Source organism: Stegostoma tigrinum, chromosome 3 (assembly GCF_030684315.1).
Source record: "Stegostoma tigrinum isolate sSteTig4 chromosome 3, sSteTig4.hap1, whole genome shotgun sequence".
NCBI classification, from domain to species: domain Eukaryota; kingdom Metazoa; phylum Chordata; class Chondrichthyes; order Orectolobiformes; family Stegostomatidae; genus Stegostoma; species Stegostoma tigrinum.
Genome location: NC_081356.1, coordinates 6,083,907 through 6,110,483, shown reverse-complemented (window position 1 = coordinate 6,110,483; position 26,577 = coordinate 6,083,907). Strand labels below are relative to the sequence as shown.

The 26,577-nt window shown below is 39.1% G+C and overlaps 1 protein-coding gene across 2 annotated transcripts in view; it reads right to left on the bottom strand.

Annotated features, from left to right (window-relative positions):
* Positions 1–26,577, bottom strand: part of plaa (phospholipase A2-activating protein) — a 41,984-nt gene that overhangs the window by 1,057 nt on the left and 14,350 nt on the right. For both annotated transcript variants that reach the window (XM_048528071.2, XM_048528072.2), the window contains exons 3-13: positions 23,981–24,081; positions 23,776–23,896; positions 22,822–22,989; positions 21,094–21,229; positions 18,735–18,904; positions 14,851–15,008; positions 12,542–12,761; positions 9,967–10,035; positions 3,343–3,414; positions 2,690–2,806; positions 1,418–1,582 (exon numbers count right to left, since the gene is read on the bottom strand). In XM_048528071.2, the coding sequence (XP_048384028.1) occupies positions 1,418–1,582; positions 2,690–2,806; positions 3,343–3,414; positions 9,967–10,035; positions 12,542–12,761; positions 14,851–15,008; positions 18,735–18,904; positions 21,094–21,229; positions 22,822–22,989; positions 23,776–23,896; positions 23,981–24,081 (1,497 nt within the window). The remainder of the gene's footprint in view (positions 1–1,417; positions 1,583–2,689; positions 2,807–3,342; positions 3,415–9,966; positions 10,036–12,541; positions 12,762–14,850; positions 15,009–18,734; positions 18,905–21,093; positions 21,230–22,821; positions 22,990–23,775; positions 23,897–23,980; positions 24,082–26,577) is intronic.

Genomic DNA, 26,577 nt, shown 5'->3' with positions numbered 1-26,577 from the left:
TTATGATATCAAATCTTTCCATATGTCACTTTGAAAATGTTTATACACCAAGCCTAGAAAGAACAAGACTTTAGCAGTAATTTTGAATTAACTTTCACCCAACATAGATATAGACTACAGCTTCTCAGATAATAAATAGATTCTAGCCTGGATTTTAATCAACTGGATTGCAGTGGCAAGAACAGTCCAATTCAGGTCATAGTAATTGAGGAGAAACATCCTTCCGTTAAGTTCAAATATGTCGACAAGAAAAGCTTGCCCAGAGCAATCCTCTTTAGGATGCAAAATTATGGAAGCAACAGTTCTTAAGCCCACTGATATCCGTAAAATGTAAACTTGTAGCAATGGCTTGAAAATCAGCTCAGTTCGTACTGGGTAGAATTTAATGAAGGTGATAAAGTCTCATTCACAAGATGGATAACTAGAATGAGTACATATGCCTCTTTTGGGGATGGCCCATTGTATCAAGTGGCTGGCTGCAGATCCCAGGGTCAGGAATCCTCCCTGGCACAGCTGCTGACAAACCACACTCGCACTGTAATTGCCATTGAGATTTGTGGAAGCTGCTGGCAATGCACTCTTGGATGCCCAGGATCAGCAAAGCATGCAGACCACAGGTGACTGAGGGTGGGCTAGGAATCATGGGAAGGTGGTTAAACAGGATGTGGCTCTCTGCAGCACAGAATCTCTGAGATTACCAGATTGCCCACGCACACCCACCTCCCCCCCCCACCCCCCCAACTTTCTCAGAGCCAGCAAACAAACCTGAATTCTGGGGCTACCTGCACAGTGACTACCTGCCTTTAGTTCAATACCTTCAACAGTAGTAGTTAGGGACAGGCAATAAATACTGACACACCCAGAAACGGCCACATTTCATGAAACAAAACCAAAAAAATAAGCTGTATCAGTGATAATGGGAACTGCAGATGCTGGAGAATCCAAGATAATAAAAAGTGAAGCTGGATGAACACAGCAGGCCAAGCAGCATCTCGGGAGCACAAAAGCTGAAGTTTCGGGCCTCGACCGTTCATATGAAGGGTCGAGGCCCGAAACGTCAGTTTTTGTGCTCCTGAGATGCTGCTTGGCCTGCTGTGTTCATCCAGCTTCACACTTTATTATCAAAAAAATAAGCTGACTAGCAAATCTAAACAAAGGCACCATCAGTTCAAGTACTGTAATACAGAGTCAATTTGGCAATACTTTTGGGAAAAAAATGAAGTACTGAATTATAATATAAATTAGTACATATTTCTACTGCTTACAAGGTAATTATTTAAAAGACTTTCAGTTATGGCAATGGCAATATTCAACAACACTATTAATATTGAGATGAGTCTTTTTTTTCTTTTATTTGATTAGTGTGATATTTTAATAACTTTAGACAATTTCAAAAATGAATATTGTCAATTACCACCTTCAGGCCACTGAGCAGCTTTCCATAAAATCTCCAATTGTTGTGCTGTTGGGGCTTCTCGTGCAGGAGTAGAAACAATAGAAAGGAACTTCTCAAGCATTTGTAGGTCACCTTCAGATAGTTTCTGGTCAGCAGATGTACTCCCATTCAGCTCCTTTAGCTTCCCTGCAATACAGTCGTTTCTTTCAACGATTTATATAATTTTTCAAAATAAGCCTCAGAGAACTCAGAGATATTATGGATCAGACCAAACCCCCTGAAAATATATCAACGAGATAGTCTAGACCCTAACTTTTATTTAAAAGACAAGTGTAACGTGCTGCGTTTCAGATGTAATTTGAATGGCTACACAAATCAGCTTTAAAGGAAAATACACTTTATTCTTACACTACAGTTAAAATACAAGCAAAAGAAAGAAGAATTGGTCTAACTTTAACTTTACAGGAAAAACCGAACAGAATAATAGATTAGCGAGTTTTGAGAAGATTTGTAGCTCAGGTTGAGGTTCTGGATGTGAGTTTGCTCACTGAGCTGGAAGGTTAGTTTTCAGACGTTTCATCACCATTCTAGGTAACATCATCAGTGAGCCTCCGACGAAGCGCTGGTGTTATGTCCCGCTTTCTATTTATCTGGTTAGGATACCTAACCAGATAAATAGAAAGCGGGACATAACACCAGCGCTTCGTCGGAGGCTCACTGATGATGTTACCTAGAATGGTGATGAAACGTCTGAAAACTAACCTTCCAGCTCAGTGAGCAAACTCGCATCCAGAATAATAGATTATTTAACTATTAAATAGAAACTGTTCCAATACAGTAACATCCCACAAACACACCCTTGGCAAGGACAAATACAGTCAAATAGATTCTCTCACATAGCATTCTAGCAGAGAGAACTCAAGCTTTTTAGCTGTAGCTGGGGGAGAGACAGCGCGAGCTCGAGAGGCAGTGTGAGGGGGGGGGGGGGGGGGGGTGGAAGCAACACTAAAGTCCTGGTTCTGTGGGAGCCTGACTCCATTATTCATGATGTTTCTGTTGTTCCAGTTTGAAATAAAAGTCCACGGTCTCACAAGCTGTATATTGAATTGGAACAGACAACTTAGCACCTATGGCTCAAAATCTCCCCAAACAAAAAAAAAATACCTCTTAAAGCCATAGTATTGCCACAGTGGCCAAATGAAAGATGCATCATACTGTTGTAATTTAACCATATTATTTTAATAATTGTTAAAAAACCAAAAACTATTAGAAGAACAGGCTGACAATACTTACCTATTATCTGGGTTATATTTGCCTGATCAAATGTTACAGGATCTTTTTTTGGAAAGTACGGATTGCTGATGGGTATAGTGCCTCCATGTCCATCAGTAGAAACATAGGCATTTCTTCCTGTGAACAAGATAATACCTCAATGTAGAAGTAGTTCCCATTTGAACAGAATTATTTTACTCAATTATGGGTACTTAGTCACACTTTAGTCTCAGAACAATCCTTACAGTACTTAAGTCCAAATCTTCCTAATAATTGTCATTAATATATCAACGACAGTTTGCAAAAAACTAATTTTCATGATCTCAGAACTATTACTATCATCAGATATTAGATTTCTGATTTGGGGTGGGTTTATCTGTCACAAAGTGAAGAACATTCCTTTAAAAACCTCCAGCACTTTGAAATTGAAAGACGTATCAGAACAAACATAGAAGTGCAATACTGTATAGTCTGAATTTAGAAAAGCAAATCAATTAATCCCCTTTCTCTGTAGTTTCTGGAATGTATAAATTGATGTCGGTACTTATTCTTTACTTTAACAATAGCAAACCATCCAGATTACAGCAAATGTTCAGAGAATTGTGGAGGAAATGCAGCATTACAGACCAGTAAAATATGGATTTATTTCTCCCCATGTAATTCTCAAACTCCACCTGTAAAAGGATCACCTCCTGCAGAAGGAGCCAGGTTCGATGGTGCTGAGCCAGGTACATAGCGGCCAGATCCTACAATAAATCAAAAGACAGTCAGTAATTTCAACACCATAAATGCGTGTTAGTTCACACAATTTCAGAAGTGCATTATATACACTTAGCTGTATTATATCAGAGGTTCCACCTACCTCCAAGGTTTATTTTTCACATTTACAAAGGAATATGCACATCCACATTTCAATTTGCTTTACCAGTAATGCAAGAATCTTCCAAAGACCATCCAGTTTGCTGGTCTGTAGTTCAGAAATCAAGCATTAGGAAATGCTATGTGCAAATTCAAGCTGAAATTGGACGGTTCAATATCAACTCTACCTTTACTCAGATTAGAAGCCATAAGATGACTACAAAAGGTAGTGCAAAGTGCTAAAAGAGTAAAAAATTATGACCAATAGGATGCCACAGATAATGAGAACCACTCCAGAATTAAGCCATTAATGCTGGGAGTATTAGAAACAACTCAATCATTTAGAGCTTAAGGAGGGGTAGTTCATTGGCAGGGGTACTGAAAGACCATTAAAACACGAGTTGAAAAAGCCACCTTCTCTCACCACCTGAGAATCAGGAACAAGAGTACGCAATCTGCCATCTTGAATATGTTACATCATTCTACAAGATCATGGTCCATTGCATTTCAACTTCAATTATTCATCTTTATTCTATATTACCCTGGAAGGAAAATGGATCTCAAAAAGCTTGAGCAACAGATGAAGCTAGTTTCATGCTGCTAGTGTGAAGATGCAATATGAGTTAGTGTTGCCACTTACAGGATGCTACAGTAAAGCTTGTAAGAGGTTCTAAAAACTGAAAGAACTGAGGATGCTGTAAATCAAGAACAAAAACAGAAGTTGCTGGAAAAGCTCAGCAGGCCTGGCAGCATCTGTGATCACAAAATGAATAAAGTGGTATCTGAATTTGTCTGTGAGAGTTGCCAAATTTGTAAGCTGCAGATCCTAAAGATTGGTGGATCACACCAAACAGCTATCTGTTTGGCTGTTCACAAGCTTGATACCAACTATCCTCAACCAGGCTGCAACTGCAAAAGTCACAACGCTGTCTAGTGATTCTTCAATTGGACATATGTTAGATAATCTTGTGTGCAAAGCATTACACCAACAAGCAATTTAGAGAATTGACAATAATAAAATGTGAGGCTGGATGAACACAGCAGGCCCAGCAGCATCTCAGGAGCACAAAAGCTGACGTTTCGGGCCTCGACCCTTCATCAGAGAGAGCTGAATTGACACTTGGACTTGTAACTGACACTGATGTGTACACTAGAACTACATACATTAGCATACTGGGCCCTGGATTCTGCTAAGAACACACACTGAACCTGTTTCAGCTCAACTAAATGTGGGATGGTTACTTATTGGTTCATGTCTTCTATTTATTCTCCTAACAGCGAGAGCAAGGACCGGGGGGACTGGCGGGAGGCAAGTTCATCATTTCGGCAATGGAACCAAGTGGGAGCAGTCGAATTGTGCTCCTGGAAGTTGAGTGAATTGATAAATTTGGGCAGTGGCTAAACCCAAGACACCCTATGTGTAGTGTCTCCCGCCTGCCCCCCTCCGACCAAAACAAAACTCTGGTGTGTTGATAAGCTAAGTGTTTTTCTTTTTGTTTTTTTTAAAAATCGTGTGCTGGTAAGTCAAGTGATTTGGTACAATTTTTTTCCCCCATTTCATTTATCTACTATTTGATATTATAGTAGGACTAGGCTTAAGCTTAATGAGAGTAAAAATGGCAGGAGATCCCAGACCCATGTTATGCTCCAGGGCATGACTGATGTTCCTGACTCCTACACGTGCAAGTAGTGTGTCCAGCTGCAGCTCTAGTTAGACTGCATGACGGCTCTAGAGCTGCAGATGGACTCACTCTGGAGCATTCGCGATGCTAAGGAAGTCGTGGATATCATGTTCAGCAAATTGGTCACACCGCAGATTAGGATTGCTAAGGGAGAAAGGGAATAGGTGACTAAAAGGCAGAATTTAAAAAAAAAGGAAGACAGTGCAGGCGTACCCCGCGGTCATCTCCCTCCAAAGCAGGTAAAAAAAAAAAATGGGATGAGGTCCTACAAGCAGGATTTAGGGAGTTAGGAGCTAAGTTAAAAAGTAGGACCTCAGAGATCATAATCTCAGAATTGCTACCAGTGCAACGTGCTAGTCAGAGCAGAAATGAAAGGATAGGCAGGATAAATGAGTGGCTTGAGATATGGTGCAGGAGGGACGGGTTCAGATTTTTGGGACAGGTTCTGGGGGAGGTGGGGCTATTACAGATCGGATGGTCTACACCTAGGCAGAACTGGAACCGATGTCCTAGGGGGTGCTTTTGTTAGCACTGTTGGGGAGGGTTTAAACTAATGTGACGGGGGGATGGGAACCAAATGAGGTGGTTAGTGGACAGTAAGAAGGTAGTAACGAATGCCTGTAAGGAACTAGATTATGAAGTCAGTGTGACCAAGGGGAAGAGGAGGCAGAGAGCAGATGATGAATGCAAAGGGACCGGTGGTCTGAGGTGCACTTGTTTTAATGTGAGACGTGTAGTAGGTAAGGCAGATGAAGTTAGGGCCTGGATTAGTACCTGGGAGTATGGATGTTATTGTTATTACTGAGACTTGTTTGAGGGAAGGGCAAGATTGGCAACTAAATAGCCTAGGATATAGGCGCTTCAGGCAGAATAGAGAGGGAGGTAAAAGGTGTGGAGGAGTTGCCTTACTATTCAAAGAGGATGTCACAGCTGTGCTGAAACTAAGACTCGAGCAGTGAGGCAATATGGGCGGAGCTCAGAAATAGGAAGGGTGCGGTAACAATGTTGGGGCTGTACTACAGGCCTCCCGACAACGAGCGTGAGATAGAGGTACAAATATTTAGACGGATTATGGAAAGATGTGGGATCAACAGGATGGTGGTGATCGGAGATGGCAGAAAGTGTGTTGGATATTCTAAAAGGCATTAGGGTGGACAAGTCCCCAGGTCCAGATGGGATCTATCCCAAGTTACTGAGGGAAGCAAGACAGGCAATAGCTGGGGCCTTAACAGATATCTTTGCAGCATCCTTGAGCACGGGTGAGGTCCCGGAGGACTGGAGAATTGCTAATGTTGTCCCCTTGTTTGAGGATAGCAAGAATAATCCAGTTAATTACAGACCGGTGAACTTGATGTCAGTGGTGGGGAATCTGCTGATATTAGGGAGTAGGATCTATTTACATTTGGAAGAAAATGAGCTTATTAGAAATAGGCAGCATGGTTTTGCGCAGGGAAACTCACATCTTAGCAACTTGATAGAATTCTTTGAGGAAGTGACAAAATTGATAGATGAGGGATGGGTTGTAGATGTCATATACATGGATTTTAGTAAGGTGTTTGATAAGGTTCCCCATGGTAGGCTGACGGAGAAAGTGATGTCGCATGGGGTCCAGGGTGTACTAGCTAGATGGATAGAGAACTGTCTGGGGAACAGGAGACGGAGTTGTCGTGGAAGGGAGTTTCTCAAAATGGACAGCTGTGACCAGTGATGTTCCACAGGGATCCATGTTGGGGCCGCTGTTGTTTGTGATATACATAAATGATCTGGAGGAAGGTGTAGATGGTCTGATTAGCAAGTTTGCAGATGACACGAAGATCGGTGGAATAGCAGATAGTGAAGGGGACTATCGGAGAATGCAGCAGAATATAGATAGATTGGAGTTGGTTGGAGAAACGGCACATGGAGTTCAATCCAGGCAAATGCGAGGTGATGCATGTTGGAAGATCAATTCAAGAGCGGACTATATAGTAAATGGAAAAGTCCTGGGGAAAATTGATTCATAGAGAGAGATCAAGGTGTTCAGGTCCACTGTTCCCTGAAGATGGTAACACAGGTCAATAGAGTGATCAAGAAGGCAGACGGTATGTCCTCATTCATCGGAAGAGATATTAAGTACCAGAGTTGGCAGATCATGTTACAGTTGTATAGGACTTTGGTTTGACCACATTTGGAATCCCCTTTAATTTTAAGGGTGTGCCCACAGGTCCTAGTCTCCCCGCCTAAGGGAAACAACTTCCTAGCGTCCACCCCTTCTAAACCATACATTATCTTGTAAGTTTCTATTAGATCTCCCCTCAACCTTCTAAACTCTAATGAGTACAATCCCAGGATCCTTAGCCGTTCATCATACTTTAAACCTACCATTCCAGGGATCATCCGTGTGAATCTCCGCTGGACACGTTCCAGGGCTAGTATGTCCTCCCTGAGGTGTGGGGCCCAAAATTGGACAGTGTTCTAAATGGGGCCTAACTAGAGCCTTATAAAGCCTCAGAAGCACATCGCTGCTTTTATATTTCAACCCTCTTGAGATAAACGGCAACATTACATTCGCTTTCTTAATTACCGACTCTACCTGCAAGTTAACCTTTAGAAAATCCTGGACCAACACTCCCAGATCCCTTTGCACTTCTGACTTGCGAATTTTCTCACCGTTTTGAAAATAGTCCATGCCTGTATTCTTTTTTCCAAAGTGCAAAACCTCACATTTACTCACATTGAATTTCATCAGCCATTTCCTGGACCACTCTCCTAAACCGTCTAAATCTTTCTGCAGCTTCCCCACCTCCTCAGTCCTACCTGCCTGTCCACCTATCTTCGTATCATCGGCAAACTTCGCCAGAATGCCCCCAGTCTCTTCATCCAGATCATTAATATATAAAGGTGAACAGCCGTGGCCCCAACACTGAACCCTGTGGGACACCACTCGTGATCGGTTGCCATTCCGAAAAAGAGCCTTTTATCCCAACTCTCTGCCTTCTGTCAGATGGCCAATCCTCAATCCAAACCAGTAGCTCACCTCGAACACCATGGGCCCTCAACTTGCTCAGCAGCCTCCCGTGAGGCACTGTATCAAAGGCCTTTTGGAAGTCTAGATAGATAACATCTACTGGGTTTCCCTGTTCTAACATACTTGTAACCTGTTCAAAGAATTTTAAACAGGTTTGTCAGGCACAACCTCCCCTTACCAAAACCATGCTGACTCGTTTTAATCTGACCCTGCGCTTCCAGGAATTTAGAAATCTCATCCTTGACAACGGCTTCTAGAATTTTACCAACTACCAAGGTTAGGCTAATCGGCCTATAATTTTCCATCTTTTGCCTTGATCCCTTCTTAAACAAGGGAGTTACAACAGCAATTTTCCAATCATCTGGGACTTTCCCCGACTCCAGTGACTTTTGAAAGATCACGACCAAAGCCTCCGCTATTTCCTCAGCCACCTCCCTTAGAACTCTTATGGTCTTATGGAATATTGTGCGTAGTTCTGGTCACCACATTACCAAAAGGGCGTGGATGCTTTGAAGAGAATGCAGAGGAGGTTCACCAGGATGTTGCCTGGTATGGAGGGCACTAGCTATGAACAGAGGTTGAGTAGATTAGGATTATTTACATTAGAAAGATGGAGGTTGAGGGGGGACCTGATTGAGGTCTACAAAAATGATGAGAGGTATTGACAGGGTGGATAGCAAGAAGCTTCACCTCCACCCCCAAAAAAAAAGAAAGAGTGGGGGACTCAATTACTCACTACTCAGTCACGATTTCAAGGGGAGAGGGGAAAAGTTTGAGGGAGATTTGCGTGGAAAGTTCTTTACACAGAGGGTGGTGGGTGCCTGGAATGCGTTGCCAGCAGAGGTGATAGAGGTAGGCACGATGGTGTCATCTTAGATATATCTAGAAGATACACGAATGGGCTGGGAGCAGAGGGATACAGATCCTTGGAAAATAGGCGGCGGGTTTAGATAGCGGATCTGGATCGGCACAGGCTTGGAGGATCAAAGGGCCTATTCCTGTGCTGTAATTTGTGTTTGTCCTTTTGTTCTACTGCCTCCTTAAAGAACCGCAGCAAATTTGTCAGGCATGATATCCCCTTTCACAGACTGTTGCTGGCCCTATTTGATTATGTTGTTTATTTCTAAATGTTCACCCACTATTTCCATCATAATTGATTCTTACACTATCCACAATGACAGATGTTAAGTCGCGGCCGATAGTCATTTAATCATTGTTTTCCTCTCATTCTGAATCTGGACGTTACTTTAGTAGTTTTCCAATCCTCTGGATTTTTCCAAAATCTAAGGACTCTTGGCCGATTGTTACTAGTGCATTATCTCTGTAGCCAATTCCTTTAAAATCAAAAGGGCGGTGAATCCATCAGTTCCAAGGAACCACTGGCCTTCAAGTCCATTAGCTTTCCTAGTACTTCTGCAGTGATAGCTATTGTAATTAATTCTTCTCCTCCTCCACAGCACCACACCAGCACCCACAGATTCCAGATTATTTACTAAATTTTGGAAAACTAATAGCGTTCTTTACCATGAAGACTGATGCAAAGTATTCATTCAACTCCTATGTCATACCCTGGTTCCCCATTATCATTTCCTTGATTTCATCCTCTCAGGGGCCACAGCTCACTCTGGTCTCTCTCTCCTCCTTCCATGTATTTTCAAAGAGCTGTCACCGTCAACTTCTTTAAAAAAAAAACACCATACAATTATCCGATTTATTTAAAAACAGCTATTCTCCAGATTAAAATAAATTACCTGTAAATGGATCCACTCCACTTGAGCCTCCAGTGCTTAATCCTGTCCCTGGTATATAACGACCTGAACCTGCAAAATATTTAGTTTATTACAAATTAGTAAATTTGACTGATTTTATTATAAAAAGGAGACGTTTACACCTATTTTAAATTAGGATCACTTGTTCAGAAGTGTGAATTTAAATTTCATTATGCTAAAAACATGCAGTGTTTTACTTTCCTAGTCATAAAATTTGTTTATGAGGAAGGGACTGTCGGTCATGCTCAGTTGTCAACTTAGACTTAATTCAAATTGTTGGCATCTGCAATCTTTTACATTAGTTGGCATTGAACTCAGCTCAAAAATCTTGTCAACAAAAGAAAGGGTGAGATTTATCTCTGCAACTATTCACACAAGACCATAAAGCATAGGACCAAAAATTAGGCCATTCGGCTCACCGAGTCTAATCCATTCTCCTGTTTTCTCCCTGTAACCCTTGATCCCTTTGATGATCAAGAACCTATCTATCTCAGTCTTAAACATACTTGATGACCTGGCCTCCACAGCCTTCTGAGACAGTGAATTCCATAGATTCACCACTCTCTGGCTGAAGTAGTTTCTCCTTATCTCCATTCTAAAAGGTCTTACCTTTACTTTAAGGCTGTGCCCACAGGTCCGAGACTGTTCTACCAACTGAAGCATCTTCTGAAAGTTTCAAAAATCCCCCCCTCATCTGTCTAAACTCCGATGAGTATAGTCCCAGACAGGATTGTAAAGTACTTTTCCCACTAACAAATAATACAGAAGTATCTCCTACATTATACCCGCCTGTGAATCACAGAGACTGAAAAAACCTGGGTTGTTCTTCTTAAAGCAGAGAAAGGAGAGATTTAACAGATTTCTGTATCTATAAAGTTTAGAGATGGCTTTCCTTTGTTTATCTTGTTTCTACTAGTAGTTTTGGTATCTAGAAAAAAAAGACAAAGAACTGCCAAACAGTGCGAAAGGAGAGAGGACCTCTTGTTTTAAAAAGCAGCTAGTTGCAATTTTCTGGAATCTGTCACCTGTGAGGGTGGTAAAAGTAAATCAAGTGACAAACTGCAAAAAGGAATTGGATAAAACGTGAACAAAGAATGTTTCTCTCCCTTTCTGTAAGCTGGCTCATGCTATTGCTGGAATAACATGTTCTGTGAAATCAGATCCAAAATTCCTGCCCTCAAAATTCACCCTACCATTAATATTCTTCTACAATTTTTAACTTCAAACTTCTGTGACTTCTAAGCATACAGCTGATCAACCACTAAAAAAACTTTTATCAGATGGATTGTCATTGCACAGACCAGATTTCTTTCTAAAGGAGAAAAAAAGAACTTGCTATTAAATAAATATGCAAAACCTGGAAGTAACAGATTCATTTACAGGCAGAAGCTGCAAGGCAGTGTCTTTGGTATCCTAATAAATTCGTTTATTTTGGAAATACTGTTTACAGTATGGTATGCAACAGGGACATAGGTCATAGCAAATTCCCAGTTCATGAGAAGAAGCTATTTGCTGACGAAGTGTCGAGAGAAATATTGAACTACAATATATCTAAATGTCACAAAAAGCAACAGAGCTAGAAACACAGTAACAAGGAACTCAATAATCAGAGAAGTGACAACTATTTTTAGTCTAGAAAATGGAATTTAAAGAATAGGAAACAAAGAGCAAAATTTCTGACAACAAATTCAGGGTTAATTCTCCAACCGTCGCACAATAACACAAAAAGGGGGCCAGGAACAGTAGGAAATTTGCATGCTATGTATCAGAGGGAGAATTATACTTTATTGGGAATGTCATCAATGCTGCGGCATCGCAATTATTCTCTATGGATGGGAAGCATCTGGTTAATTCAGTATGTCAACTATACTCTTAATTTTCTAAATTTATATTGTAAGGTAAAGAAAGGCCTGAAATTTTGAATCAGTGTTTCCCATGTGGACCAAAATAACTGGTTTCTTTTTCTCCACTAAAACAAACTTTTCCATTCTATGTGACATATCTTTACCCCAGCACATGCAGGAAGCAAAGCATATGGGAGGGTGTCAGGCTGGGTAGCAAAATAGGCCATTCAAGAAACAGCAATGCTTTTAAAACTAGAAAAACCAAAGAAACCACCAGAAAAATCAACCTCATCTCTTCAAGAGAATTCTTTTCAAGTTTCTTCCACTTGGGCTGGAACTCTTTCAACCAATTCTTAAAGTAAAATTTCTCAGCAGATCTGCAATCTTGATCATTGGATTACATCAGTCAAGTGATGCGAATTTTTTTTCCTTTTCCCTAACAAGCAGCAACAACCCCGTAACCTTTTTTGAATATGTTTGTATGAATCAGCAAAATACCTTTCATTTTTGGGTTATTTGGGTTTTTATGAAAGACGTTCAAAGAGGTCAAGGGTGTTTTAAGCTAATTCCTGAAAGTATGCTGTTATCCAATTTCTTCATAACATACTCGGCGGTTAAAACAAAAATACACCGTTCAAGAGGAATACTTCAGAATGTATGGACTCACTATATTTAGCTAACAGAGTTAATTTAAGTACACTTGTTTCACTGACCTGTAAAAGGGTCTGAAAATCCTGAGCCTGTTGATCCGAGTGTATGTCCTTTTGTGTTCTCAATAATAAAATTTGCAACCTGATCTAGGAACATTGGATTCAGGTCATTCTTTTGTAAGAAATTGTGGGCCACAAGCCAGGGGTCATCAGTGATATTGTAAGGCAGTTTCATTGAAGGTCCACCCTCATTAATATCAATAGTAAATACATAATCAAATTCCTTTAAAACAAAAACGGAAAAATAGATGCTCAAACTTAAGAGCCTTTCTTAAAAAAGAATCTGAACTTTAGTTAACATCAAACCATAACGCAATCCACAATCATCAATGTGACGACAAGGAGGGATCAAGTCAGTACAGTTTATCAAGTTTGGGTGCAAATACACAAGACAACACATTGCACAGTGTACCACAATAGCTTCCTTTCCAGAAAAAAAAACACTGGTTTTAGGCTCCACTCCAGATTTTACATCATGGTTTGCTTTTGTTGGCATGGAGCTATTCATTCATAGCTGGGAGTTTGATCCAGGAGTGTCAAGGCATACACATGGGGTCCAAACTTTCTCACGTTCCTCTAAAACTTTAGCCTGTGGTTGTGGGGCACCTGGTTTCATCATGTTGCAAAGCAGAGGCACAGCTGAGGGCTTGCTGATAGAATGGATGTGTACTGATAGGGAAAGACTTTAGTTCATTTTGTGAACTTATGTAGGCTTAAGTAAGCAGCAAACTAGCATATTCATTGTCCCTCACCGACACACTATAACCATCACAATCAACTGGTTCAACCAAGATCATATTACGTTCCCATCATGTTATCTCAGATGTGGAGGTTAGACTGGAGACATTGGGCAACACTCACAGGGGTTCACATCAACGTGGATGTAGAAACAAGGTTTGGCTAAGGCATGCACAGTCATCGGGTGGGATGTCATGGCAGGCAGTAGACCTTTATGAGAATACAAATGGAGTTTGTAGACTCTTCAGGAAGGAACTGTTTTTAAGTGTGTTGCTGACCTGGCTTTTTTTTTCTTTATTCATTTACAGGATGAGGGTGTCACTGGACAGGCAGCATTTATTGTCCATCCCTAGTTTCCCAGAGGGCAGTTAAGAATCAACCACATTAATGAGAGTCTGGAGTAACATGTGGGGCAGACCACGGAGGGATGGCAGTTTCTGTCCGTAAAGGGAATTAGTGAACCAGATGGGTTCTTCCCCTGAAAATCAGCAATGGATTTATAAGACCATAAGACACAGGAGCAGAAGTAAGGCCATTCGGCCCATCGAATCCACTCCGCCATTTAATCATGGCTGATGGGCATTTCAACTCCACTTCCCTGCACTCTCCCCATAGCCCTGGATTCCTTGTGAGATCAAGAATTTATCAATCTCCGCCAGTAGATTCTTACTTCCAGATGTTCATTGAATTAAAATTCCACCATCTGCCATCGGGGAATTCAAATTGGGTCCCCAGATTATTATCTGGGTCTCTGGATTAACAGTCCAGTGATAATACCACTAGGCCATCACTTTGCTTGGCTGTAGATACAGAATGGGATGTTGCTTGGACCTTGAGGCTACTTTCTATATTTCAATCTGGTTTGACAACATGTTAGCAGCAACCAAATATTATAAAGGTTAGCAGAGATGAATTATGAATGCTCCAGGAGCTAGATAAAATCGAGATAACAAAAAAAAACACAAATGTGGTTTCATTTTTGTTGTGTTGGGATAACCTTAGATTTTACCCTCTGTGTTCACAGGATGTAGTCACTGCAGCATTTGCTGCTCACCCTTAATTGCGCTCAATGTTGGTATTAGCAAACCACCTTATTAAACCTCTGCAGTCCACATGGTGTGAGTAAACCCACAGTGCTGTTAGAAAACGAGTCTCAGCATTTAGACTCAGCAGTGAAGAATTATCCATAAAAGGTTCAACTCAGGATGGCATATGGCTTGGAAGGGGAACTTATAGTTGGCAGCAATTTTCCATACATCTGGTACCTCTGTTCTTCTCAGTGATAGGGGGTCACTGGTTTGGAAGCTGTTGTGAATGTATTAATCGGCTCATACTGTATTCAGTTGGCAGATAACGAACGGAGTGAGTTCAAAAGGAGAGTATTAAGTATTCACAGAAGTGAACCTATACCAAATAAATGCACTTGACAACATTGTTGTTGTTGTGGAGAGAAGAATCAAGTTACATTTTTAAAACTGTAATAGAGACTATTGAATTTTATATTTTATGGAAATAAATTAAAAGCATAAATACTGCAAGAACAGATTACATTTCTTTCCCATTCTGAAACATACTTTGCCTTCGTAAAGAACTTTGCCTGAGGTTTTCTGGGTTCCTCCCGATGAGCCCACCACATCACCAATCTTTATCCATCGCCCATCAACAACACTCCATTGATAAGCATGAACAGCATCTCCAACTCTGATGAGCCGTGTCTGACCTTCCCTTGTGCCTGGAAAATAAAAGGCAAACCAAACAATGTCCAAAGTCCAAACTGTGAATACTGCAACCGAAACATGACCCCTTAGAGTACAATTTGCCCTTATACAATGGCATTGGATTTAGCAGAAAACATAACACAATTTTCAAATTACCATGTGCCAAGTTGTGAACATTTATTCTCTGGCTTTAGATAGCAGAATAATAAGCTAGCCAATCCAATGTAGATAGGAAGATTTTTATCTCTAACTATCAACTCCAGCGGTTGCTATCTTTAGAAATACAGAAATGAAGTGAAAAATCGATAGAAAAAAGAAATCCGCCCAATGCTGCATTTTCTTCAAAGTCAAGATTGTGCATTCTAAAATTTTAAAAGAACTCAACATAATGAAATGCAATAAGTTACTGGAAGATTCTTGCATGGTGCACAACTATCAAACTCCAATATTATTTTAAATAGCAATTAGGTGGTAGTTTTTTTTTTAAAAGAAATGAAACCGAACCATATATACTGCTTTTTTTAAATGAGTTTGGATTTTAATCCAGTGCCATATGGATTTGGTCTATTTGTGTAAAGAGTTTAAATAACTAATTAGGCCAATCTTTTTGATTTTAAACTCGAGGGTCAGAGTTGACTGGAGGATTGTTCATATTATGGGGTTTTACAACTGGAAGAGAACAAAAAATTAAACCATTCGTTTCGCAAACATAGATTAAGCAAGTATTTTTAAAATAAAAAAAAAGCAAAAGGCATTTGAATTCAGTTCTAGGAAGACCTGACTAAAGTCAGGTGCAAAACTAGTTTGTACTGGAAAACAAGTTTGTTCAGATCAGTGGCTGGAATGAGTCACCTCACCGTAAGGGCTGTAATTTGTGAAAACCTTCAGACCAGGAGCGTTTAGTTAGAACTCTGCATATCATTGAAGAGCTGAAAAAAAAATCGACGTTCTCAGTGGAATGAGTGGTCAAGGAAAATGCTTCACAGATCAGAGGGATAGAAATAGAAAGAAGCAGCAAGTCACAACCAAAGTTTTGATGAGGACATTATTTTTCTGAACTGCAAATAACCATATAGCGATAGTGTTCGGAAATAGACCGAATTTTGTTTTGCCTTATGTTTGAAATCTTTTCTACTGTTATACACGGATAGCTTGGTTTGTTTTACTTTAGGAACACAAGAACAGTACACCAGTCAGTTTGTTAAGCTTGTTCTACAATTGAATACAAATTTGGCCGATCAATATTTCAATGCCTTTAAATCTGAAGTAGCTTGTAGGTTTCATTGAGATCACATCTGATTCTTTCAAAATCTAGAGAACATCTGCCCAGTTTGCCTAATCTTTCTACAAAGGGTAGTCCTGCCATCCCAGAAACATGACTGGTAAACCTTTGTTTCAACCTCTCCAAGTGTTCCCAATAGATTGTTGAACTGCTTACCATTCAAGAAATACTCTGCACATCTGCTCTTTCTACCGAAGCAGATAATCTCACATTTTTCCCCATTATATCCCACCTGCCATGTTGCAGCCCACGTTCTGACTCAAGTTTCTTCACAACACACTTAGCTTTGTACCATGTACAATTTTGCAAATAAAACATTTGGTACCCATATCCAAATCATCAATATATACTGTGAACTGATATTGTGGTATCCCAAAAGTCACAGTCAGCAAAACAAGAACAGCTATTTATGCCTGATTCTCCTGATTCTACTTGTAAAAGTGATGAACAGCTACATTTTGAGGTATGGGGAACAGGAAGACCAACAAAGTAAACATGATTGTGAAAAGACAGCCTGGATTAACTTTGGACTTAGTCTTGGAATGCTGAACACTTGTCAGACACAATGGAAATGATTGTAATTAAGATGTGTCTTACATTAGAAGTTGGACAGGAAGACCAACAAAGTTCTATTTTTGACCAGTCAGCCAGTCCTGGGAAGGAAGGGAACCTTTTCAAAAGCCTTCTGAAAGGCCAATTATAGCATGTTGATCGACATCGCAAGATAAAATTTGTTAATAACATCCTCAAATAATGCATCACAGGTTAGCCCAGCTTTATTGCTCATTCACAAAGGTGTGCTGACTATTCCTGATCCAAGTGTCCATTTGTCATATTCTATATAACAGATTCTAATATTTTTCCACTACTGATTAAAGGCTAACAAGTCCCAGTTTTCCCTCTTGTTCCCTTCTTCAATAGTAGGGCAACATTTGCTAGCTTCCAATCTGCGGGAATTATTCCAGAAACTGGAGAACTTTGGATGACGAACACCAGTGCATTGGTTTTATGTAGCCAGCCCCTCCAACAATGATATAGGGATATCACATTCCAGGGAGTTATCAACTTTCAGCCCCATTAATTTCCTTCAGCTCCTCATTTTCACTTATAAAAACAGCGTGCAGGTCTTACAGAAACTGTGGAGAGAGAAACAGAGATAATGTTTCGAGTCCAAAATGACTTCTTCAGAATCTCATTCTTCCTAGTTACTTGGGTTACCACTCTGGAGATTTCAGGCATATTCCTCAGTGAAATGACACACGGTTGTCATTTAGTGTCTCTGCTATTTCTCCACCCCATTCTCCACCACACCCCCACCCCCACCACCATTGTGAATTCTCCTGATTCTACCTGTAAAAGTGATGAACAGCTACATTTTGAGGTATGGGGAACAGGAAGACCAACAAAGTAAACATGATTGTGAAAAGACAGCCTGGATTAACTTTGGACTTGTTCTTGGAATGCTAAATACTTGCCAGACACAATGGAAATTATTGTAATTAAGATGCGTCTTACATTAGAAATTGGACAGGAAGACCAACACAGTAAAGACGATTGTGTAGAGAAGCAGAGAAAGACTTTTGTATCAATAAACAAGGCAGGAAGGAAACAGTATTGATCAGTCTTTTGGAAAGTTAAGGAACAGTAAGTCAACAACGTAAGTCTTGCTGGTCAAAGTTCGATCTTTCAGACTCAAACTGATTAAAGTGACTTATAAAAGAACACAAAGTTTTGACCTAGCATGACAGGAGAAGTGAGTCTAATAGACAGCCTGGTTTAACTTTGGACTTGTTCTTGGAATGCTAAACACTTGCCAGACACACAGCTCACAATGGAAATGATTGTAAGGAAGATGTGTCTTACATTAGCTAACGCAAAACAGCTCTTTCTTCAGCTTGGTACATTTGTTGCCTGACAAATCAATGTTTGATTTATATTTACTTCGTTACAGTAAAAGCACCAACAAGTGAAATCTTGTCCTGCAGTTATTACCGTCCATCATTGGAAAATACGTCTTTTGCTAAATTTATTCTCCATGCCTACAGTGACAAACCCCAACACAAATTCAAGGGCACAAATTCTTACTGACCAAACTGCTAATAATGATTTAAAAAAAGGAGCCAGATGTTATACTGCTTTACTCGAAAATTGTACAATGTTGATATTTTCAAATAGTAGACAGAAGTAAAACTGGAAATTTGAAACAGAACCATTAATAGCAAAGTCAATGGTTTTAATATTGGAGAGATACATTATCAGGCACCAGAATGGGATAAATACTTCCACCTCAAAATATTTTATATTAAAAATAACAGACATGCATTTGAAATAACAGTCTTTGCATAATCTTTTGGAGTTTTATTTTTAATTGTTTTAAATTACTTTTAATAATAATTTTACTGATGAACTTGCATTTCAATTCGGTGCTAAATTGTAATGTTAAAATGCAATAACATACCAGGTTCATCAAGGTGTTCCCTTCCTGGAAGTTCATTAATATTTATATCCCCCAAATCTCCAGTTTTAGGGTCAATAGTTGCACTAGACAACTCATTCTCAAAAGTTTGAATCTCCTCGGCAGTGGCTGTCCGCTCTTCAGTCTCAGTGAACACTCTTATTATGCCATCACTATGGAAGAAATTATATAAGCATAAGAAAACAAGTAATTGGTGATCAAAACTGTGCTTTACATGCGACTTTAAGATAGTAAATGATTGTTGGACATTTGTGTAAGCAATACAAACTGCTCGATATAATTTGACACTACACTAGAGGATTTTAGACCCGGTGACCAAAGCCACTGGTCCTAAAAAGAAGATAGTTTGCAGAGTTAAGTGTTAGGCCTCAGAATTCCTGAGCTTATAGCTAACTGCTGAGGAGAAACGCTGTCAAATGACATGGTAAAGGAAATCAGGAATACACTAAAACCAGAATGTGAAGAAGGTAGAGACTCGAGGCTTGTTGGAATTTACGATAAGCAAGGCCAGCTATTTGAGCACAAAATGAGAATTTTAAAACTGAGACATGGTTTGAATAGGAGTCAATGTAGATCAGTAAAAGCAGCAATGGATGACCAGGATCTGGGCGAGCTTGGATAAAGATATGCGAGTTCATCCAAATGAAATTATCTAAAATTTAAATCGAGAAGCAAATTAAGTATAGCTCAGAAGTTTATAAACTTTCCAGAATTTGCAATAACACTTCCAAAAAGTTACTTGCACAAAAATCTAGTTGTTCAGTGTTGATAGTTGGCTGGCAAAATAAATGCAACTTAAAACTTCAGCTTAAAACATTACTTCTGTATCACAAAAATAGAGATTGCTGGAAAAGGTCAGGTAGCATCTGTGAAGAGAAGGCAGAGTTTCTGAGGAAGGGTCACTGGATCTGAAATGCTAACTCTGACTTTTCTTCACAAATGCTGCCAGACCTGCTGAGTTTTTCCAGGAATCTCTACTTTTGTTTCAGATTTACAGCATCTGCAGTTTTCTCAGGTTTTTAATTATTTTTGTGGTACCAGTCAATTTTTTGTTTTAAATACACAAGCTCAAAGTCAAGCTGAGTTTCTGAAATAGGTGCTTGTACTCCAAGGGATACTACCTCTTTATGCAGACTTTGCTTGAAAGATGTTCTCACCAAGGGTCTTACAGATAAAACAGTTTTAATTATTTTCAGAATATTTCTAACATTACGTACTGAATGAGTTCATCCATTGCTTCCTAAGTATCTGAAGGCATTAGCACTTTTCTTGGCATCACTACTTCTGTAGAACGATTTTAGTTCTTAATAAATCTATACTTTAAATGTAGTGAGCTGCCTTACCAACATTCGTAACCTTACAAAGTTAAGAGGGTGTGATAGTTTCTAGTGCATTGTATCACAATTCAAGTATAATGCTGATTTCCTTGTTCATCTCATTCATTGCTTAAAATTCAATTTTTAATTATTTGGAGACTTGGCCTCTTACAGGAATAGCTTCTTTTTGTGATGTGCACAACATAGAAGCTATAACACAAGGGTGTGGTGTCTTTGACAGCATGGAATGCAAACACTGCAAGAACATCAGAAAATACCCAACATTTTTGGGGGAAAATGAGAGGAGAGGGTAACTAAGGAGTACAAAGTGTGCTAGATCATGAAATGGGTATGCAGATTCAGAAAAAAAGGTTTAACTTTTACACTCTTTCCATTGGGTCAACCATTTGGAATATATGTCTGCTAATTTGGACAGCTTTGTTTTATGCTCAGAAATCTGTTAGATTAGGCAACAGGCTCATCGGTTTAGACAGAATTGATTCGCAGCTAATATCAGCAAGGAGTTAAAAGATCTCGCAACCATAAAATCATCACCAGTTGTATGCAAAGAATAAATATAGAATATAAAAACTGTCCATACTGTAGAAGAACAATAGAAATCTTAAAACTGTTTAAAGAATTTGTATTCAAATAATTTTCAAAGAGCTTTTAACCGAAAATAAATGTTCAATTTAGTTCATTTCACTGCAACCATCCGAACATTCAAATATGTTCAACCAAATATATTAAACAAGAAATGGCCAACTCTAAGTTTCTTGTCTGAACCAGTGACATCTTAGGCTTTTGTTTGCAATTTAATCCAGCTACAATTTTTAAAAAATGGCTGAGGAGAGGGAGAACGTTTGAAAGAATAATCAGTAAGAAAAGATCGTCTTGGTCTCAAAAAAAGACAAGCCCAATTCTGAATTTTTGATTTCAACGTTGCAATGAACAGACCTTTGAAGGACTAAGTTGTATAATAAAATTATTTAGAGTGAGATTCAGTAGCTTTACAGCAATTTTACCTTGAACCCACAACAATATCACCATTATCCAGTACACAACACGACCAGATGGACTGAGCTGGAAGCCTGATTGTTTGACTACAGACTCCATGCTTCCAAATCCTTAAGGATCGATCCTCTCCAGTAGTAACAAAATCTGAAGGGAAGAATGAAACCAATTCACAATGATAATTCAAGAAAAGTATATGCAAAATGCTGTTGTAACAACTATGTTTTATATTGAAGATAATTGAGTTTAAACAACCGGTTAAGTTGCCTATACATCAGCGAATCTGAGATCTTATGAAGATCCTGTTCAGCTATCACAGGACTTTCCTATTTTTATGTTCAGTTCCCCTTGCAACAAGCAACATTCCATTTGTTTCCATAATCACTTGTATCTAGTTACTATTTTGTGATACTTGTACAAGAATTGGCAGACCCCTGCCTACCAGAATCCTGCAGTTCTTTCCTCCGTAGAAATAAAACACTGTTTTGCTCCTCTTAAAACATCTTCATATATTTCATGCAGTGCTGAAGAAAAGTTTCAAACATTGTATGTATTTCCATTTTTGGTTTTAAAGCAGAAATGAAATGTCACACTACCTTAATGATGCCTTTGTGCCATTGCTTTTACTAATCCTATACACTTGCAATTCCATCTTTAGAGCGCCCAAGAAACAGAAGCAGCAGCATAGCAGCGAAAGCAGTGTCAAGATTGCACTATCACACTTAATGCTCAGTGATGTGCAGACACTGCTAATTAACACATGATGAGTGATCACAAAATATTGACACAAGTTTTTGCCAATTATAAACAGTAGAATAAAAATGTTTGACAAAATAGGTGACATCTAAAGGTTATAATCATGGCAGGAAGTGTATCTGGTTCTTAAGACTTATTTGCAGATGTAATCGGTAAAAGACAAGTCCCATCAAACTAATTTATGTACAGGTTACATTTGAAGGAAAATAGTATTTCGTACACTGCAGCTTATGGACAATTTTCTTTAACTAAGTGAAAAGGTCTCTTGTAACTCTTCCATACTATTTCCAGACTAATCTACAAGCTACCGCTAAACCATAGCTGCACCCACACTCCCGGACTTTCCAGAAATTGTCAGGGTCACAAGAATAGAGACATTTTTAATTTTCGTAGCACCAACATTGAACTGATTTAAAACTGGAATCGAGTCAACAGATGGAAATATCCTGTACTTACGAGTTAAATTACTTCAAGTAAGTCAGACAAAACTGTTATGCAATCTATACAAGGACATGTACATATGATCCATTTAGTCCAAGATTGTGAGGAAGTCAGTCATTACAACAGGACTTTACCTGTATGGCCAGTATTCAAAGCAGCTACTTAAAGTAAACTTCCCCGACTATATGGCATCAGGCTCTACTTCTGAAACTCTTTGCTTGTATGCTTTCTCTGGTGGCATAAGACTCTCTCTCTCCAAATGTAACGTCAGTTACATCATTGTACGGCTTCAAGTGTACACATGTGTACCCAAAAGGACACTGTTAATTTCAAAGTTACACTTGAAATTTTAGGCTCGAGAATAGGTAAAATGAAGCTCAAGATTCTTCACGCAAATTCAACTAATCATAATTAGCACGGAGTCGGTAGCAACTTAAAATATGTACTCCATGAATACAAACATTTGCAGTGTGATCAGTTAAACAGAGTTACCAGAAATAAGCGCAGAGGTGTAGTTACCTTTTTTTAGAAAAATAACTTACCTTCTCCATTTGGGAAGACTGATAGACAATAAATATAATTTGTATGCCCATAATAAGTGTGCAAACACTCTCCAGTGATTTGCCAGTGACGAACAGTGGCGTCATTGCTGCAAGACAGGAACTCTAATTCATTCAAAATGGCCAGTCCTCTAACACAGTCGTTATGACCTAAAAATGGTCAAAGTTAATATAAAAATGACAACATGATTTATACATTTTCCATTATTCTCATTAACTACAAAAAATCTCTTTCATTTCATGTGAAAAAGATGACAAAATCAAAATTGAGAATACAACTTCTAAGTGTTTATCAAGTGTGGGTGCAGCATTTGAGCATATAACAGTACATAAATAATTGCTACAAAACCAGGACATTTGACCCAACCAGTCAATTAATGCTCCATTCAAGTGCTCTGCTATTCACCCACAATGATTTAATGCCAAATTTTAAAAAATCTTTTCAATTACAAATGAAGGAAATACATTGCACCTAAGAGACTTTTAACTAAAGTTACAAATCTAATGGAGGTTACACTTATTTTGCACACTTAGTTTCAACTTGGTGGTCCAAGTCAGCTGCCTTAGGACTGCAGTATATCCAGTTGTAACATGTCTAAGATCAATTAACTTAACAGAAAACCCATGGATTCTTAGCTGTATGGCTCAAAAGTGTTGTGCACTTTCCTCCAATATAAAAAAGACAAGAGGACCCAAGTCTCTGAATTACAACATGCGGTTACTGCCTTTGCCTTTTGTTGCTGAGGTGTTCTTTTAATATCTCTAGATTTAAAATGCTTTAAAAGGCACTATTTTTAGCAGATAGAAGTTATTTTAAACAAGTGGTTTATATTATGAATTTGAAAAAATTCAGAGGTCCTTAATAACATTTACTTTATTTCACAGAATATGCAGAGAATTAGGCATTACATTTGTCCAAAGCAAACAGAGACATACCCATAAAAGTTCGCTCACATCGGCCTGCTTTCCACATCTTAATTGTTTTGTCAGCAGATCCCGTCAGCATGAAGCCTTGTTCAGGTAATATTTTTACGGCCCATACTGCTGCTGTATGACCCTAAATGCAAAATACATTTCAAATGATTTTATAGCAAGAGAATACACGTTCAATTTTTTACAAGGACTGAAAATAAAGATATACCTGTAAAGTCATCAAACATTTCTCGTTTAGCCAAACTTTAGAGGTTGTATCCCAAGAACCACTGAGTAACGTCCCAAATTTTCCAGCAGACAGACTACAAACTAGAAGAGAATTTAAGAAAGCATGAAACATTGCATAGTACAGAATCTGGACTATGTGAAAAACAACATGAAAGATGAGACAAGTGGAACTTTGTATAAATAGTTTATTCAAAACTATGCATAGTTTTTAAAATCGATTTGCACAGGCTCTAGTTTCAGTGATGTTATCTGAAAATCCAGTATTTGCAAGAATTCAATTCCAGGCCACTCCACTAATTGGCTGCCAGTCAGTTATTTCAGGTCAGAAAAAAATGCAGTGGACATCGAGAATCCCAAACTTTTTTTTAAAATGCTATTTTCTGGAGATTAAATTGAAAATCTCTTCCCTGCTTATGGTGTAAAATTGTGTTATTTTGATTGTGTAATCAAGTAGGATCTAAAAAACCACTGTCAGTTGAAGATGAGGAACTTTTGATTACTCAACAAATGTCAGCTTGGCCCAATTTGACCCAAGTGAAAAGATTGTCCTCAGGTATTACTGTAGAACTTGAGCACATAAACTGGGCTGTCAGTTCAATAAGGTGATGCGCAATTCTTTTTTACACGACAACTGTAAATTTACTGAGTATTGTACACGGCTTTAAGTGCCCCAATATAGGAATCATGTAAAGCTAATTGAAGGTATTTTTTCCCCCCCATTCTTAGTCACACTATAGAAAGGACATGATTAAACTATGGCGGGGTGCAGAGGAGATTTGCCAGGTTTCATGAGTTGGAGCATCTTGGCTACTAAGAGATGCTGGATAGGTTCAGATCACTTTTTGTTAAGGGTGGAAGAGGCCAAGGAGAGAACTGATCGTGGTTTTTAACATTGAGAGAGACCCGAATAGGGAGAACAGGAAGCAGTTGCTTCCCATATTTGAAGGGTCAATAATAATAAAGGGGTATAATCTTAAAGATGAAAGGCAAGATGGGATTTGAGAAAATGTTTTCTACCCAGAGGGTGATGGGAATCTGGATCACATTACCTAGGAAGGGTAATAGTGGTAGGAAGCCTCAACATTCTAGAACGTGGCTTAGCATTTTAAATGTAATAATCTTCTAGACAATGACTCTAAGTGTTGTAAAATGAGATGAAAATAGATGGGTGATGGGTTTTGTTTTGGTCAGTGCAGACTCGATGAGTCAAAGAACTCCTTCTGTACTATGTGGATCTATTACTCTACAAGCATTGCTGGTAAGGGCATTTGCTTCTTGTCCGGAATTGCCATTGATATGGTGGTAGAAAACTACATTTTTAAACCAGTGCAGTTCATTTAGCATGGTTACACCCTCAGTATTTAGAAGGGAGTTGCCGAATGTTGAGCTACTGACATTGATGGGAATGGCAATATGCTGCGAATTAACACAACTTCCACACGCTGTTTTTATGCCCTTCTTTCTAGATAGAAAAGATCACTGGTTTGGAAGGTGCTTTGGAAGTAGCCTTGATGTGTTGCTACAGTTTAACTTGCGTACGGTAAATACTATGCCACTGTGCACCAGTGGTGGATGGCGTGAATGTTGGAGATGGTAGGTAGAACTAGTGATCTGTATTTATTCATTCAAGAGATGCAGGCATTCCTGGCTAAGACAACATTTAGCTTGCTCCTAATTGTCCAGAGGGCAGTTAAGAGTCAACCGCATTGACGTGGATCTGGAGTCATACATAGGCCAGAACAGACAAGTGGCAGATTTCCATCTACAAAGCACATCGGTGAACCAGTTAAGTTTTTACAACAATCAACAGTGGTCACATTGTCACCATTACACCAGCTTTTAATTCCAGACTCTTTACAGATTTCAAATGTCATCATCTGCAATGACAGGATTAGAAAGAATGCTTTGCAAACTTAGATCACTAGTCTGGCGCTGCCTCCTCAATTATGACAAAATTCTTTTGGGTTCTTGGAGAAGCGCTTGTCCAGATAAGTTATGATAGAAGTCAAAAATGATGATTAAGAATAGATTATAAACAGCTTTTAATAGCTCAGACTGTTCATGGACTAAAGCGGTTTGGAAAACAAAAAATGCTGACTAAATTTGGTCACAAGGTCTCTTGGCTGGGCTCAGCCAGACTCAAAACCATGAAGTCTGAACTGAAAAGATAAAATGCCAAAATGATTGAAAAGAGTCACTCAGATCTTCATCTCCGGCTTGGTTTAAATCTTTTTGAATATTTCACACAATGGAATGAAAGTCATTCTCAGAATATCCATCTTGGAATAAAAACCAAACAGGGTTGACATGGGAATGTGTAAATCAAAGAAACATTCCTTCACCGAGAACTCAAACACATCTATGAATTTTGCTACAACAGGAACTGAGTGAACCTTAGTGTAAATGATGGTGGAAAAGCATCTGATAAAAGCTTGAAGTGAGGCCCAGATCAAGCTCAGTTGGAGCAGCAATAGCAGCATTACGCAGTGAACCTTCAATGATTCCAGAGTTTGGATGAACACAGCAGGCCAACCAGCAGAGGAGCAGGAAAGCTGATGTTTCGGGTCTGGAACTCTG